This window comes from Numenius arquata, chromosome W, assembly GCF_964106895.1.
Source record: "Numenius arquata chromosome W, bNumArq3.hap1.1, whole genome shotgun sequence".
Lineage (NCBI taxonomy): Eukaryota > Metazoa > Chordata > Aves > Charadriiformes > Scolopacidae > Numenius > Numenius arquata.
The window spans coordinates 21487148-21504166 of record NC_133615.1 but is presented as its reverse complement, the minus strand read 5'-3'; the positions used below and the strand labels follow the sequence as shown (position 1 = coordinate 21504166).

Here is a 17019-nt window from a genome sequence, read left to right as displayed (position 1 = left end):
GTTTAAAAAAAGAAAAAAAATAGAGAAGTCAGTATTGTTTTAGCCAATATAATCTTGACATTAAATCAACTGTTTCTTAAGCTTGAAAAGAAGTAAAACAGAACTTTGACCTCAAGGCTTGCCTCTAAATTGAATTCAGTTGTAGTCTAGTCTTTCTATAAAGCTAGAAAGCAAACAAATGGTGCAGACACCATCCCATCTCTCCCCATGGGAAATATTTTTTGTAATGAAGATATCTATTGTGACAATAGGGCTGTGGTTGGGGGGAGGGGTGTTTGTTTTGTTTTTAAAAGCACTGCTGAGGTTTTATCAGATTAAACACATTACAAAAGCAGTTACACACAATTATGAGCAATCACCAGCTATAGGTGTTAACACTGGCTACAGATGTGTACCTATATAAACAGATTTAAATATATTGATATAGCACTGTAACAAATTCAAGTGATTCCAAAGGTAGTTACCAACTTGCAAACATATATTCTATACTATAGACTGTTAGAGCAAGATTTAGAACTGAATGACAGAGAGCTTTCTGAATTTACATATTTGTAACTGCCAACCTCTCAGTTGTAGAGCTCCATGCTAAAATCCCAATAAACTTCAACAGCACTGCATCAACATCCGATCTTGCAATAAGGTTCCACAGTGTATATATACTGAGGTAGACCAATCACAAATATATTTATTAAACCCTTAGACTATAGCTGAACAATGAATTAGGCATTTACATGGTCTATGGGCTTGAGCTCCATGTCTGTGTCAGGTACATTAGGGGTGCATGGAGGATGGGTGTTTATAACCTTATTTGCGCTCTCTGAAGGCCTCACCAACTGGAACCAGCCCCTGATTTACACTGGGAAATATACAATGACTGCCACATGAAGAGCTCCAGAAAGGCCTTTTATGTTAACTTACATATACATCCATATCACCTACATTCACTATTCTCTGAAAAACTACCAAAACCAGAGACTAATTAGATCTCACCTGTCCTCTTCTGTCACTTCTATTAATGCTAAAAACAGATAAAAGCAAAATTGTAGGTAAGCGAGTCCAGAAACAGTACAGCAAAACCAGAGCAAACTTCTAATTCCATCACACACACATTCTCTAAGCCTTTACATAAAGAAGTCCTGTTTAACTCAGGTGTTCAAATGTAGTGGTCTCACATCATCATTTGCAGAGATGGCAGTACTCCGCTGGCCTTACTGTGGCTCTCTTGACCATCCCCATAGTTCAGTAGACTTTTTCTTTCTCTTTGCATTTCTTTCAGCTTCTTCACCATTCACCATCTATGGCCATAAATGAAAACAAGGGACCCATTTCCTAAGACAAACAAGTGAACTTAGCGCTTCCCTCTGGTAACAGCAGAACTAGGAAAAGCACTGAAAAGTTCAATTAAGAAAAGCATGGGAGATGCATAGAGCAACATGGTGCTTGGAAAACTCAAGAAAAGGCAGTAGGATTTAGAATACTTGAATAAGCCTCTTATGAGATCAATTTCCTATTATCAAGTAACATTAAGCAATGCTTTCTTGCAAAGTAGAGGAGTGCAGCTAGAAGAAGCGGGACAGTGCAAACAGGCATACTGATTTTCCTAGTCATTGACATTTTATGAAAGTGTTTGATATAACTGCCATTTTCAGCTGACAGGAAAACTCAAAATTCTTGGCAGCCTCCAGCTGCTAATAATACTGCTTATCTTCTTTTCAGTTACTTAAGACCCCATGTCAGACACACAGCTTGCAGAAGTCACTTTCAACTACTACCACATTTTTATGAAGCTGACTATTTTAAAAAGCCTTTCAATCACTGTAGTCAACACTGCTAAGCACTACTGAGGGTGGATTCTCTAAGGTGCACACATGTCTGTACACAGACACACATACACATATGGTAGTTTGCATCTCTCAGGGCTTGACACAAGCAAAATTATCAGTTAAGGCCAGACGGTGCCCCTGTAATCTAATCTGACCTCAAAGATAAATAATAATTGAGCTATAAACAGCTATGGTTTCATATAGAAAAAAGTAAAAGAAAGACAGAATTGGTTTGCAGTTAACTGAAGAATTTTTAGTTAGTGAAATGGAAACTTGTGTAACATCAACAAAAGATGCCCAACAGCCACAGTTTTAACAGCTAATGAAATAGCAAATACTCCCTTAAGTAAAACTTGATTTTTGCAAGCCCCAATTATATGACATATTTGCTTTAAAACAATTTAAAACACTTATGAGTATTTGTTATGATTGGATGCAATTTATGCCACGGCAAAACATTACGGCATATTTTAAAAAATCAAGTGAACTCATTTCAAATCAACGTGCAAAGGGTGGATATTAAAACTGAAATACACTGAAATACAAAATAAAGAACAAATATTGTGCAAAACTAATGAAGTAATTGGATCTCCAGATCTTCAGGAAGTTTTTAATGCAGCATAATAAATATCACCAGTCACTGTACCGTTAGGTCTGTTCAACGCTCTGTAGAACATCTTGATTAAAGCTGACATAACTGGGCATGCTACATAAAACAAGAACACCTCAGAAAAACATACCGAAACAAATTGTAAAGTTTAAAGACAAAAAAATAAGTAAATGTAGTAATTTGGTGTTAAAAGCAACATTTTAAATCTCTCCCACACCATTTTAACTTATTTTTGTGTAGCTACAAATAGATGAATCAAGCTGAGCTCCATGGAACTGTGAAGTGTTTTCACTACCTGTAACTCAGTGCTGGTAGAATGTTGTTGAGTTGTGATTTATTTCATTTGTACAAAAATAAATATTTTATTTTATTTTTGTCCAAAAATCCATGCAGTACATCCTTAGAATTATTCAGAAGGTACAGTCTGCTATAGAAGTACTACAGTCTTCCAAAATGATTTTGCTGGTTCATGTCACATGAGAGTTAAGTGGTGCACTAAGGTGCCAGATGATAGTCTCTGCAAAAAAAACTGTGCAGAAGGACAATAAAGTTCTCCTACAGCAAGTCCATTTTGGGTCTGTAATGTAGCAGTAGAGGTGCTTTCTGCAAGACAGAATCATCAGACAGGTTAAGGGGCAAAACCAAAATTAATTCATATACTTTATAAATAAAACTTATCTGTTTCATAAATTAAAGCTTAGAGAGACTATCAGAGTAGCTATATTCCAAAATTTCACCAAGATACCCCACCTACAGAGCCCCCCCAAAAGAATCCTTCTACTTTTGTCTCAGTAATTGATCATCCTGAGTAGCTAACTAACACTAGGTCTGGCCATCTAGAATAGAACCTGCTTCCAGCAGGAGTGAATTGCAGACCCTTGGGGAAGGGCATAATAACAGGGCAAGTAAACAGCAATAGTCTCCAGAATGCTCCACATTCTCAAACAATTCAGGAATTTCCTAAGCCAGATGTAGAGCCTTGTATTAATAGTCCTCACTCAATAGTTCTGTGAATTTACCCATTGCTCTTTTAAAGCTATGTAAACTTTTAACATCTACAATATCCTGCAGTATAGAGTTCTACAGTTCAAGTTTACATAACATAAAGAATAGTCATAAAAGACTCTTCTGAATGAATTTGTGTGAATTGGCTCTTTAGGTACTTATGTGCATGGATGGAGCAATAGCTACCTGAAAAGAGCAGGCCAAAGAGAGGAAAAGTACATGCTGAGAATCACAGAATGATTGAGGTTGGAAGGGACTTCTGGAGGTCACCTGGTCCAAGCCCCCTGCTCAAGCACGGTCACCTAGAGCCAGTACAATTACTTATCTACTGGATGGAGTTAGTTTTCTTCATAGCAGCTCTTATAGTGCTATGTTTTGGATTTGTGACCAAAACAGTGTTGATGATAACTTGTCCACATTTTAGTTATTGCTGATCAGTGCTTGCATAGCATCGAGGCCTTCTGTTTCTCACACTGCCCCATCAGCGAGTAGGCTGGGGGTGCAAAAGAAGTTGGGAGGGGACTCAATAAAAGCTGTACGAAAGAAGGAGGAAGTGGGGGAGATGTTTGGACCATTATGCATAAGGAAGCCCTGCTTTCCTGGAAATGGCTAAACAGCTGCCTGCCTACAAGAAGTAGTGAATGAATTCCTTATTTTGCTCTGCTTGCACACACAGCTTTGCTTTACCTAATAAACTGTCTTTATCTCAACCCACAATTTCTCTTACTTTTACCCCTCCAATTCTCTCCCTCATCCTGCTGGGAAGGAGCAAGCAAGCGGCTGTGTGGTGCTTAGCTGCCTACTGGGGTTAAACCACAACACACAGAATTCTTCCAAGCAGATCCCTGAACAGACCACAGCCTGCTCTCCTGAAGTCCAGGAACATGATCTGGCCATTTACCTTGTTCCTTTCTTTCAACACAGAACCTGGCTTCCCCCTGCCTCATTGCAGCTGCAGATTCAGGCTCTTGTATCTCTAGGGTCTTAGAGAAAATCCTATCAATCTCCTTTTCATCACCTTTGATGCCATACAGTCTGCTGACTTCCTCCCTGCAGCTCCTTTACTTTGCAACAGAGATTCTCCACCAACACACGTCTTCTGCAGACAAGGGCACGATCTCCTTCTACTCCAGCCTCAGCAAGAAGCCCCAGGCGCTCCCTGCAGCCAAAGGCCTGGAGAGATACATCTTCCTCTGGAGGTCAGAGTCTAGACCTCTGATATTCCAGGTATAGTTGCTCTCGTTAGTACTGGGGACCATGCCCTAAAGCACATCATTACTGTTGCTGAGAGGATGGAGAATGTTTTATGAACAAATGTGGGGTTTCTCAAACACTGGCAAGACATGATATCTATTCTGTACTGACCACCCTTTCCTGATGGGGTACAAGTAGTTCCAGCTCCCCTGACAGAAATAAGGATGAATCAGGTTCCTTGAACAGTGGATGAATTATGAGAATTAGCTGCCCAATGCACCCCTGCTATTCACAACAACTGTCCATGCAGCAAAATGCAGGGGGACCTACTGAAATCAATGGGTAGAGATAACACAGTGTGTTACGAAGTATTAGGGACTAGATTCAGGAGAAAAGGGAAAATTTTTTTTACATGAATCAAGAAAAAACAGGGACAGTAAAGAAGTACAGTAGAGAAGAGGTTGCAGAGAAATAAGGATGAGATAAATAGGTGCAGGAAACAGTGACAATAAGGTTAGTAAATCAGAAGAAATGGACCAAATCTGTCTAAGGCTGTGGAAAGTGTTAAAGGATTCAGGAGAAAATATGGCAAAATGGATTAGTAAGAAAACATGGGATAAGCTAAAAAGAGTGATACAACAGCTGAAAAGAAGAGCAGTAGCAGCAGTATACCTCAGTGCTCAAGCTCCGCTGCCCTACCCCCAATTGATGAAAACCAACAACAGGGAAGTCTGCAGTCCTGGCAAACTGGGGAGGTCCTAGCTGACTGGCATCTAGCAAATGTGATGCCCATCCACAAGAAGGGTCGGAAGGATGATCCGGGGAACTACAGGCCTGTCAGTCTGACCTCGGTGCCTGGGAAGGTCATGGAACAGATCATCCTGAGTGCCATAATGCAGCACATGAAGGACGTCCAGGCGATCAGGCCCAGCCAGCGTGGGTTCATGAAAGGCAGGTCCTGCTTGACAAACCTGATCTCCTTCTATGACAAAGTTACCCGCTTGGTGGATGAGGGAAAGGCTGTGGATGTTGTTTACCTGGACTTTAGTAAGGCCTTTGATACAGTCTCCCACAGTATCCTCCTGGAGAAACTGGCTGCCCATGGCTTGGATGGGAGTACTTTCTGCTGGGTTAAAAACTGGCTGGAGGGCTGGGCCCAGGGAGTGGTGGTGAATGGAGTTAAATCCAGTTGGCGGCCAGTCGGTCACGAGTGGTGTCCCCCAGGACTCAGTACTGGGGCCGGTTCTCTTTAACATCTTTATCAATGATCTGGACGAGGGGATCAAGTGAACCTTCACTGAATTTGCAGATGACACCAAGTTAGGTGGGAGCGTTGATCTGCTGGGAGGGTAGGAAGGCTCTACAGAGGGACCTGGACAGGTTGGATCGATGGGCCAAAGCCAATTGTAAGAGGCTCAATACGGCCAAGTGCTGGATCCGGGACTTGGGTCATAACAACCCCATGCAGCGATACAAGCTTGGGGAAGAGTGGCTGGAGAGCTGCCCGACAGACAAGGACCTGGGGGTGTTGGTCGACTGTCGGCTGAACATGAGCCAGCAGTGTGCCCAGGTGGCCAAGAAGGCCAACAGCATCCCGGCCTGTATCAGGAACAGTGTGGCGAGTAGGACTCAGGAGGTGATCGTCCCCCTGTACTTGGCACTGGTGAGGCCCCATCTCGAGTACTGTGTCCAGTTTTGGGCCCCTTACCACAAAAAAGACATTGAGGTGCTGGAGTGGGTCCAGAGAAGGGCAACGAAGCTGGTGAGGGGTCTGGAGAGTAAGTCTTATGAGGAAAGGCTGAGGGAGCTGGGGTTGTTCAGCCTGGAGAAAAGGAGGCTGAGGGGAGACCTTATCGCTCTCTACAACTACCTGAAAGGAGGTTGTAGAGAGGCGGGGGTTGGTCTCTTCTCCCAGGACACAGGCAATAGGGCAAGAGGAAATGGCCTCAAGCTGCGCCAGGGGAGGTTCATACTGGATATTAGGAAAAATTTTTATACTGAAAGGGTTATTAAGCATTGGAATGAGCTGCCCAGGGAGATGGTTGAGGCACCATCCCTGGAAGTATTCAAAAGACAGGTTGATATAGTGCTTAGAGACATGGTTTAGTAATGGGGGGGGGGGCGGTTGGGGTTTTTTTGTGTTGGTTTTTTTTTTTTTTTTTTTATCAGAGGTAGGTCGATGGTTGGACTAGATGATCTTAAAGGTCCCTTCCAACCTAGACAATTCTATGATTCTACGATTCTATGATTTGGGCCCAGGACTACCCATATGCCTGGGTGCTGAATACATTGGGATCCTGGTGGGGGGGAATCCCAATATTTTGTATGAAGTAGAGGAAAAAAATATGGTGTTTTTCTGGACACAGGAGCATGAATCAGTTTGTCTAAAACTTTTCTCAAATAATCTATTAAACAAGAAAATATTAAAGCATCCTCTTTCAAGAGGAAGGAAGGAAGGAAAAGGCCCTAAATATTATATTATAAATCTAATAATAGGGCAGTGATCTGTTGATACCAAACATGAGATTGTAAATAATAGCAAAGAACCTCTTATTTTAGGAACTGACTGCATAATGGAACACCGAATCTTAATTTTTATAGTGATATTTTGTAGAAATATAAAGGAATACAGGAAGCAAGGAAAGGCTGGTATAAAGATTCAAGAGAACAAGTACAAACTTTAACTGAAATTGATAAAGAATTCTGGAAACAATAGATACGTCAGAAAAAAAATCCTGCAGTTTGGAAAAAAGAAATGACCAAGTTGAAACAGTGGGACCCTCGGTTTGTCCCCCTTACACAATATCCGTATCCTAAAAAAGCTAGGACTGCTCTGGGAGAAATCATTAAGGAATAGATGAACCTGGATGAAGGGACAGAGTGTACCCTCAGCAAGTTTGCTGATGACACAAAACTGGGAGGGGTGGCTAACACACCACAAGGCTGTGCTGCCATAAAGCAAGACCTGAACAGGCTAGAGAGTTGGGCAGAGAGAAATCTAATGAAGTTCAACAAGGGCAAGTGTAGGGTGCTGCACCTGGGGAGGAAGAACCCCATGCACCAGTACAGGTTGGGGGCTGACCTGCTGGAGAGCAGCTCTGTGGAAAAAGACCTGGGAGTCCCGGTGGACAATAGGATGACCATGAGCCAACAATGTGCCCTTGTGTCCAGAAGGCCAATGGCATCCTGGGGTACATCAAGAAGAGGGTGGCCAGCAGATCGAGGGAGGTTAGCCTCCTCCTCTACTCTGCCCTGGTGAGGCCACATCTGGAGTACTGTGTCCAGTTCTGGGCTCCCCGGTTCAAGAAGGACAGGGAACTGCTGGAGAGGGCACAGCAAAGGGCTACGAAGATGATTAGGGGACTAGACCATCTCTCTTATGAGGAAAGGCTGAGGGACTTGGGTCTTTTTAGTCTGGAGAAGAGAAGACTGAGGGGGGATCTGATCAATGCTTATAAATACTTAAAAGGTGGGTGTCAGGAGGATGGGGCCAGTCTTTTTTCAGTGGTGCTCAGTGACAAGACAAGAGGAAATGGGCACAAACTTGAACATAAGAAGTTCCACCTAAACATGAGGAGGAACTTCTTTACTTTGAGGGTGGCAGAGCACAGGCTGCCCAGGGAGGTGGTGGAGTCTCCTTCTCTGGAGACATTCAAAACCTGCCTGGATGCCATCCTGTGCAACCTGCTCTAGGTGGACCTGCTTTGGCAGGGGGGTTGGACTAGATGATCTCCAGAGGTCCCTTCCAACCCCATATCATTCTGTGATTTTGTGAGTATTTAGAACAAGGTATTTTTTGGGAAATTATAAACCAAATATGTCAGGGTACAGTGAGGGCCATCAGCTCCCTAAGGGATGAAGAGCCAAATGCGATAACAGGGCTAGAAGGGCAGGGATCTTGCTGGCCAGAGCCCTCACAGTACCTGAGCAAGGTGAGCAGGGTAGACCCAGGGATGGTAAACAGGTTCAACTAAGAGTCCAGATCATCAGGCAAGTTCATGGTGATCAGGCAAGTCCAAGATCAAGCCAGGAAGTCAATCTTTGGATTAGTATCAGGATCAGGTCTGATGAGAGTAACCAGAGTCAGACAGTGATCACCGAGTAGGTCCATCGTGATGAGGCAAGGCCAAGGTCAGACTAGGAAATCAGTCTGCAGGTCGGAGTCCAGATCAGTGGGGTCTATGGCCAAGCACAGCTGTGGCTGAGCTGGAGTCCAGTACTCCTATGACATAGCTCAGGCAGGGACTGAAGGCCCAGGTCTGAGCTGAACTGGGGCTCCTGGGCAGAGGATGTGGAGGCCCCAAGTAAGGCTGGTCAGGGCCATTAAAACCTATTAGTGCCCTCAGGGGCCTAAAAATATAATTCTCCATTATGGTCTGTTAAAAAGGCTGATAAAAATCCTGGAGAATGATGTTAGGCTACTGTCAGATAAATAAGTTCATCCTGAGGATGGCTCCTATTGTAGCATGCATGTCTGAGATTATTGCTAATTTACAAGAAAATAACAAGTGGTTTTCAGTTATAGATCTGTTTCATTGCCATCTGAATTACTGAAGAATCAGTTTAGAGATTTGCTTTTACATTTAGAGACAAATGATATACCTTTACTTAGGTACTGCAGGGGTTTTACAAAGCAGAAACATGCAGATAATATTCTAGTGACTGGCACTACAGAAGGGTAAGAGACAAGTATCTGAGTTTTAAGATTAACAGATCAATCAGGATTTAAAGTCAATTTGAATAAGGCCTAATTAGAGCAACCCCAGGTAAACTACTTGGGAATTATAATTGGGGAAAAAGAAAGCTTTGCTGGTATCAGGAGACCATTATGGAAATTAGTGAGAAAGAATCAGGAATGGAACTGGAACAAGGAGCACGATGCTTTAACTAAACTGAAAGAAGTTGCTTTAAAAACCTCTGGCTGATTCCATGGGAGCAGTACCATTACAAAAATAAAACGTGCATCCTCTTCAGAGGGCAGAACAAAAATTATCTGGCTGTGAGAAAGACTGTTTAGCAGCAGCCTGGGCTATAACAGTCTTTAAGGCTTTCACCCTTGGCAGTCCAGATGTAATCCAGTTGTATTAGGTGTCTGTGGCAAGGTTTTGGTAGTAGGGAGGCTGCAGGGGTGGCCTCTATGAGAAGAGACCAGGAGCTGCCCCATACTGGACACAGCCGATTTCAGCCAGCTCAGCAATGGACCCACTGCTAACCAAAGCTGAGCCAATTAGCGAAGCTGGTGGTGCCTCTGTGAAAACATATTTAAGAAAGGGCAAAAATGCCAGACAGGCAGAGGAGAGGGAAAAAAAAGTGAGAAACAGCAGTGCAAACAGCAAAGTCAGAGAAGAAAAAGGAAGGAGAAGTGCTCCAGGAGCCAGAGCAGAAATTCCCTTCTAGCCCGTGAAAGAGACCATGCTTGAGCAGATATCCCCCAGAGCAGATAGTCACACTGCAGCCCATGGAGGACCCCCACACTGGAGCAGTTGGATATTTCCTGAAGGTATTGTGGCCTGTGTAGAACCCATGCTGGAGCAGATTTTTTCCTTATGGACTGCAGCCTGTGGAGAGGACCCAATCTGGAGCAGGGGAAAAGTGTGAGGAGGAAGGATTGGCAGAGAGGATGTTATGTACTGACTGTAACCCCCCCAGTCCCCGCTGTGCTGCTTGGGGGGTGGGTAGAGGAGTTGGGAATGAAGGAGTGAAGTTAAGACTGGGGGAAGGTGGGGGGAGGTGTTGTTTTAATTTTTTTTTGTCTTTGTTTCTCACTATCCAAATCTATTTTCATTGGTAATAAATTAAATTAAATTATATTAATTAATTTTCCCCAATTCTAATCTGCATTGCCTGTGACGGTAATTGGTAATTGGAGAGTTGGGGTTGTTCATCCTGGAGAAGAGAAGGCTTCAGGGGGACCTTATTGTGGCCTTTCAATATATAATGGAGACTTATAAGAAAGATGGAAAAAGACTTTGTGCCAGGGCCTGTAGTGACAGGACAAGGGGCAACAGTTTTAAACTGAAAGAGGGTAGGTTTAGACTGGACATAAGGAAGAAATTCTTTACGATGAGGGTGGTGAGACACTGGGACAGGTTGCCCAGGGAAGTTGTGGATGCCCCATCCCTGGAAGTGTTCAAAGTCAGGTTGGATTAGTCTTTGAGCAACCTGATCTAGTGAAAGATGTCCCTGTCCATGGCAGAGGGGTTGGACTAGATGATCTTTGATGGTCCCTTCCAACCCATACCATTTTATGATTCTATGATTCTGTACTGGGGCCAAAACCATAACATCTTCCTAAATGACTTGAGCAATGGGACAGTGCACTCTCAGCAAGTTTCCAAATGATACAAAATTGGAAGGAGTGGTTGATACACTTGATGGTTTTGCTGTCACTTAGAAGGACTTTGTGAGACTGAAGAAATGGGCTGACAGGAACCTCATGAAGTTAAGCAAAGGAAAATGCCAAGTCCTGCACCTGGGGAAGAATAACCCCAGGCACCAGTGCAGGCTGGGGGCTGACTAACTGGAAAGCAGCTTTGCAGAAAAAGAGCTGTGAGTCCTGTTGGACATCAAGTTGTACAAGAGCCAGCAATGCACCCTTGCAGCAAACAAGGCAAGCAGTATCCTGAGCTGAATTAGGAAAAGTGTTGCCATCAGGTTGAGGGATGTTTTTAATGCCCTCTGCTCAACACTGCTGAGACACCACATCTGGAGTCCTGTGTCGTCACCACAAGAAGGACATGTACATACTGGAGGGAGTCCAGCAAAGAGTTCATTAAGGTATTGGAGTGTCTGGCATTTGAGAAGAGGCTGAGAGAGCCGAGATAACTGGAGAATAGAAAGCTCAGGGAGGAACTTATCAATGTGTACAAATACCTGATGGGGGGCAGTAAAGAAGATGGAGCCAGCCTCTTTTCAGTGGTATCCAGTGAAGGGATCAATTGGCATAAATTGAAATACAAGAAATTCCATTTAAACGTAAAAAAACTTTTTTACTGTAAGGGTGACTGAGCACTGGATCAGGTTGTCTAGAGAGGTTGTAGAGTCTCCATCTGTGAAGATATTCAAAACTCGACTGGACATGGTCCTGGTCATCTAGTTGACCCTGCTTTGAGCAGGGGAGTTGGACTACATGATCTCTAGAGTTCTTTTCCAACCTCGACTATTCCTTGATTGCATGGATTTGCCAAGAGTGGGGACACAGAAATTTCCTGAAAGATCTACCTCCAGAGGCTATTTAGTCTAGTTTCCCTTTCTTCCTACTCACAGTAAGACCAAATGTAATCATATGCATAAAAAGTAAGGCAGGCGGTATAGCTTTGCAGGTCAACATACTTAACTACAATTCCATCAACAAGCAAGGGCTGACAAAGTTATAATGTAACAAGGTAAACTCTGAGGCAAGACCAAGGAGTAAGATATGCAGCCTGCCAGAAGAACTTAATTCAGTAGTGGTTAGTAGACTTGAGCTATAGTGAGTGGTACACATCAGTGCCTATCAGACTCAGAGGTTTCCCGAAATCGCAGGAATTCTTAACTTGGCTCTACACCCTTTAGTAATAGTTTGCTTGTTTTTATAAATCGTGTTAATCATAGACATTTAGCAAATCAGGTACTGACTATACACTGCCATGAAGAACTGTCAGACCTTTACAGATTATCATGAGGCAAGACCTGATAGGAGAAAGCAAATGCCTCCAAGAAGAGTCTCTGTTCAGTCTTGATTAGGAGCCCTGAGCCATAGGAGAGTTTGCAGCATCCTTGTTGGACTCATTGAGCAATAACCTGTGATTCATGGACTACCAAAGGAGAGAGAAGTGACCTTGTAGCCCAGGAAACATGGCATTGCTGTTGCTAACAAGGCCACAAATTCAATATAGGCCTCACTTGTCATATTTTGCTTGTTTGGAGCTTTATTTTTGTCTGTTTAAGTGGAGTAGCCAGTAATTCTTACAATAAAGTTTTCCATGGCTGGATAGCTAATCTGTGACTTAACCTTTTTTTGTCCTGCTTAGCTTGGTCTAACTATTTAATGTAATAACAACAGTTTAAGACACTTGAATTAAGACTCCTTTTAGAGCTCTAAGAGATTTAAGTGCTACAAATCAGGATTTGGGTCCACCCAGGCTGGTGGATCACAGTTAAAGCTTTGGAAAATGCTCTAAAGTTATAATAACCTTACAACCTTGGTAGTTTTATTTGTTTACAGGATAATACTCAAAGAAACAATTTGAATAGAAGCAGCCAGACCAAGTGACAGAATTGTTGATTTCAGTAATGTTCTTTTAAGCAAATGTGTAAATATAAAAGGAATTTGGGAGAGAGATCAAAGAAGAAAGGAAAGAGAAAGAAAGGCTTGAAATAGAGGGGAAACAGAATACTAACGGTACTTAAAGGTTGAGAGAATTGTGGGTTACACATGTGTATATATCAAGGTCTGAAAGAGGGTAATATATAATGAATAGTGAAATATTATGGTTGAACCAGAATAGAAGTAACACTGACGTGAGATACTTATCTATGCCAGGTATTGGAGGTTACTTATATCTAATAATCAGAACTTAATCGCTAAACTCAATATTTCTGTAAGAGAAAAAAAAAAGAAAGAGAATGGTAGAAGTCTATACATGAATGTGACGACTGATTAGGTGAACAACTCTGTGTATTTTCTCCTCTACTATATCTCCTTCTCCCCTCCCCCAACTACTCAGATGCCTGTGTTCTGAGGATCCAAAGCCCAGCTCTGATGCTACACAGCTGCATAACCTTGGGACACATATCTGAGAAAACCACTAAGTTATGAGAGAACCTGCAAGAAGATAAGAAGGGCAAAAGCAGGGCGAGGCTAGCTGAGAACTTTGGGTCAGATGAAGCCACTACTATCAACAGTGAAAGCTAGATGAAACTGGTTTGATCATTACAATCATGTGTTAACTTCTTCAGTAGTGACCAGGAATATCACTATTCCTGTACTGGGGCTACATTAGGTGACAATTATATTAAGATACCTAACAAGATGTATGTTTAATAGAATTGGGAAAGATCTACTGTAAATGCAATCTTATTCATGATAAAAGAGAACATACTGGTTAACTAAACAATTATATGAGAAATTAATAAGAAACATTTCATCATTGTCATGTGTTATGAGGAGATATTAGATAAAAAGTTTTAAGGAATAAAGCTTAAGGAAATATTAGTATATCTCTTAAGACACTCTGTTGTATGGTTAATCACATTTGAATGGTTTTATTAAATGTGATAATCATAAAAGAGTATAGAATCAAAATGTTTATGCTTATAAAGATTATACAGCTAATGAAACATTCTGTGATTATGTAAACTAAATGAAAATTGACAATACCATAAGTTTAACTTAGGTATCAACAGGACTGTTTGAACATCTACCTAAAAGCTACTGGCATGTCAGTATGACACTCTGCTTCTGAGTACACAGCTGGGGTTGGTCTGCCTGCTGTTCCTCCAACTGGATGACTATGACCGAATGTGTGAGGAAAAAAATGAATATACTATATAAAGTTATCTGCTATTAATAATAGCCTGATGAAGTTTGCTGATGACACCAAACTGAGTGGGGAAGTGGACACTTCAGAAGGGAGAGCCACACTGCAGGAAGACCTGGATAGTTTGGAAGAGTGGGCTAACAAGAACCTTACCAAGTTCAACAAAGACAAATGTAAAGTCTTGCACCTGGGAAAACATAATCCAGGAGTGCAGCACAGGCTGGGATCTACCCATCTGGGGAGCAGCTCTGTGGAAAGGGACCTGGGGATCCTAGTGGACAAAAAGCTCAATATGAGTGAACAGTGTGCTGCTGCAGCAAAGCAAGCCAACAGGATGCTGGGTTGCATCAACAGGGGCATCACCAGAAGTCATTATCCCACTCTACTCAGTGCTTGTCACGCCATACCTGGAATACTGTGTTCAGTTTTGGTCCCTGCTATGCAAAAAAAGATGTGGACAGGCCAGAGAGGGTCAAGAGAAGGGACACCAAGATGATCAAAGGACTAGGAAGCCTGCCATATGAGGAAAGGCTGAGAGAACTGGGTTTGTTCAGCCTTGAGAAAAGAAGGCTTAGGGGAGACCTTATCATCATGTTCCAATATTTAAAGGGTGGCTACAAAGAAGATGGAGACTCCTTTTTTACAAGGAGTCACATGGAAAAGATGAGGGGTAATGGCTACAAGTTACTCCAGGGGAGATTCCGATTGGACACAAGAGGAAAAATTTTCACAATGAGAACAATCAGCCATTGGAATCATCTTCCCAGGGAAGTGGTGGATTCCTCAACATTGGACACTTTTAAGATTCGACTGGACAGGGTGCTGGGCTCTGTGTTCTCTCCTATAGCTATAGAAATAAACTGCCTCTGTTCTGACCTGATCAAAATTGCATTCTGGTTATTCCATGGCATTCCTCACAGGTCTAATAACAGAATCACAGAATCACAGAATAACAGAATCATAATGGTTGGAAGGGACCTTTGAGATCATCGAGTCCAACCAACAAAAACCAAAACAAAACCAAAACCAACCAAACAAAACCAACCAACCAAACAAAAAACCCCCCAAAAAACCCAAACAAAAAACCCCCCACAAACAGACACAAACCAACAGTCTCGGGCACTAGAGCATGCCCTGAAGTGCCATGTCTACACGTTTCTTAAATACCTCCAGGGATGGCGACTCCACCACCTCCCTGGGCAGGCTGTTCCAGTGCCTGACCACTCTCTCAGTAAAGTAATTCTTCCTAATATCTAATCTAAACCTCCCCTGTCGCAACTTCAGACCATTTCCTCTGGTCCTGTCATTATTCCCTTGGGAGAAGAGGCCAACACCCACCTCTCTACAACCTCCTTTCAGGGAGTTGTAGAGGGCAATGAGGTCTCCCCTCAGCCTCCTCTTCTCCAAACTAAACATGCCCAGTTCCCTCAGCCTCTCCTCATATGACTTGTTCTCCAGACCCCTCACCAGCTTGGTGGCTCTCCTCTGGACACACTCCAGCACTTCAACGTCCTTCCTGTAGTGAGGGGCCCAGAACTGGACACAGTACTCGAGGTGAGGCCTCACCAGTGCCGAGTACAGAGGCACCATCACTTCCCTGGTCCTGCTGGCCACGCTATTCCTGATACAGGCCAGGATGCCGTTGGCCGCCTTGGCCACCTGGGCACACTGCTGGCTCATGTTAAGCCGGCTGTCCACCAGCACCCCCAGGTCCTTTTCTGCTGGGCAGCTTGCCACTCTTCCCCAAGCCTGTAGCATTGCCTGAGGTTATTGTGACTGAAATGCAGGACCCGGCACTTGGCCTTATTAAAGCTCATCCCATTGGCCTTGGCCCATTGATCCAGCCTGTCCAGGTCCCTCTGTAGAGCCTTCCGACCCTCAAGGAGATCAACACTCCCACCTAGCTTGGTGTCATCTGCAAACTTACTGAGGGTGCACTCAATCCCCTTATCTAGAACATCAATAAAGATATTAAACAAGACTGGCCCCAAAACTGAGCCCTGAGGGACACCACTGGTGACCGGCCACCAACAAGATTTCACCCCATTAATCACAACTCTCTGGGCATGGCCATCCAGCCAGTTTTTTACCCAGTGAAGAGTACACTTGTCTATGCCATGATTCGCCAGCTTCTCCAGGAGAACGCTGTGGGGGACGGTGTCAAAGGCCTTACCAAAGTCCAGGCAGACAACATCCACAGCCTTCCCGGCATCGAGAAGGCGGGTGACATGGTCATAGAAAGAGATCAAGTTGGTTAAGCAGGACCTCCCTTTCATAAACCCATGCTGGCTGGCCCTGATCCCTTGGCTGCCCTGCACTTGCCATGACAGCTCACTCAAGATGATCCTCTCCATGATTTTTCCCGGTACCGAGGTCAGGCTGACAGGCCTATAGTTCCCTGGATCCTCCTTCCGGCCCTTCTTGTAGATGGGCGTCACGTTGGCCACCCTCCAGTTATCTGGTACCTCTCCTGTTGACCAGGATTGTTGATAGATAATGGAGAGAGGCTTGGTGAGCAATCCCGCCAGCTCCCTGAGTACCCTTGGATGAATCCCATCCGGCCCCATAGACTTATGCGTGTCCAGGTGCATAAGCAGATCATTAATTACTTCCTCCTGGACTATGGGGGGGTTGTTCTGCTCTCCATCCTTATCTTCCAGCTCAGGAGGCTGTATACCCTGGGGGTAGCTGGTCCGACTACTGAAGACAGAGGCAAAGAAGGCGTTAAGTATCTCAGCCTTCTCCTTGTCCTTAGTTGCACATTTTACATTTTCTCCCATTTTTCTCTTAAACATAGGTATTTTTCTTAATTCAAAGATAGTTTATTAGACATTTAAAAATATATATTATAACCATTTTGAAGTCA

General features: G+C 43.4%; 1 protein-coding gene across 1 annotated transcript in view; it reads right to left on the bottom strand.

The window, feature by feature from the left end:
• Nucleotides 1-223: 223 nt before the first annotated feature.
• The window catches only part of LOC141476654 (polycomb group RING finger protein 3-like), a 104070-nt gene continuing 87274 nt past the window's right edge, over nt 224-17019 (bottom strand). The window contains exon 10 of the mRNA XM_074165447.1: nt 224-3036. Coding sequence (XP_074021548.1) covers nt 2989-3036 — 48 coding nt within the window. The 3' untranslated portion in view covers nt 224-2988. The remainder of the gene's footprint in view (nt 3037-17019) is intronic.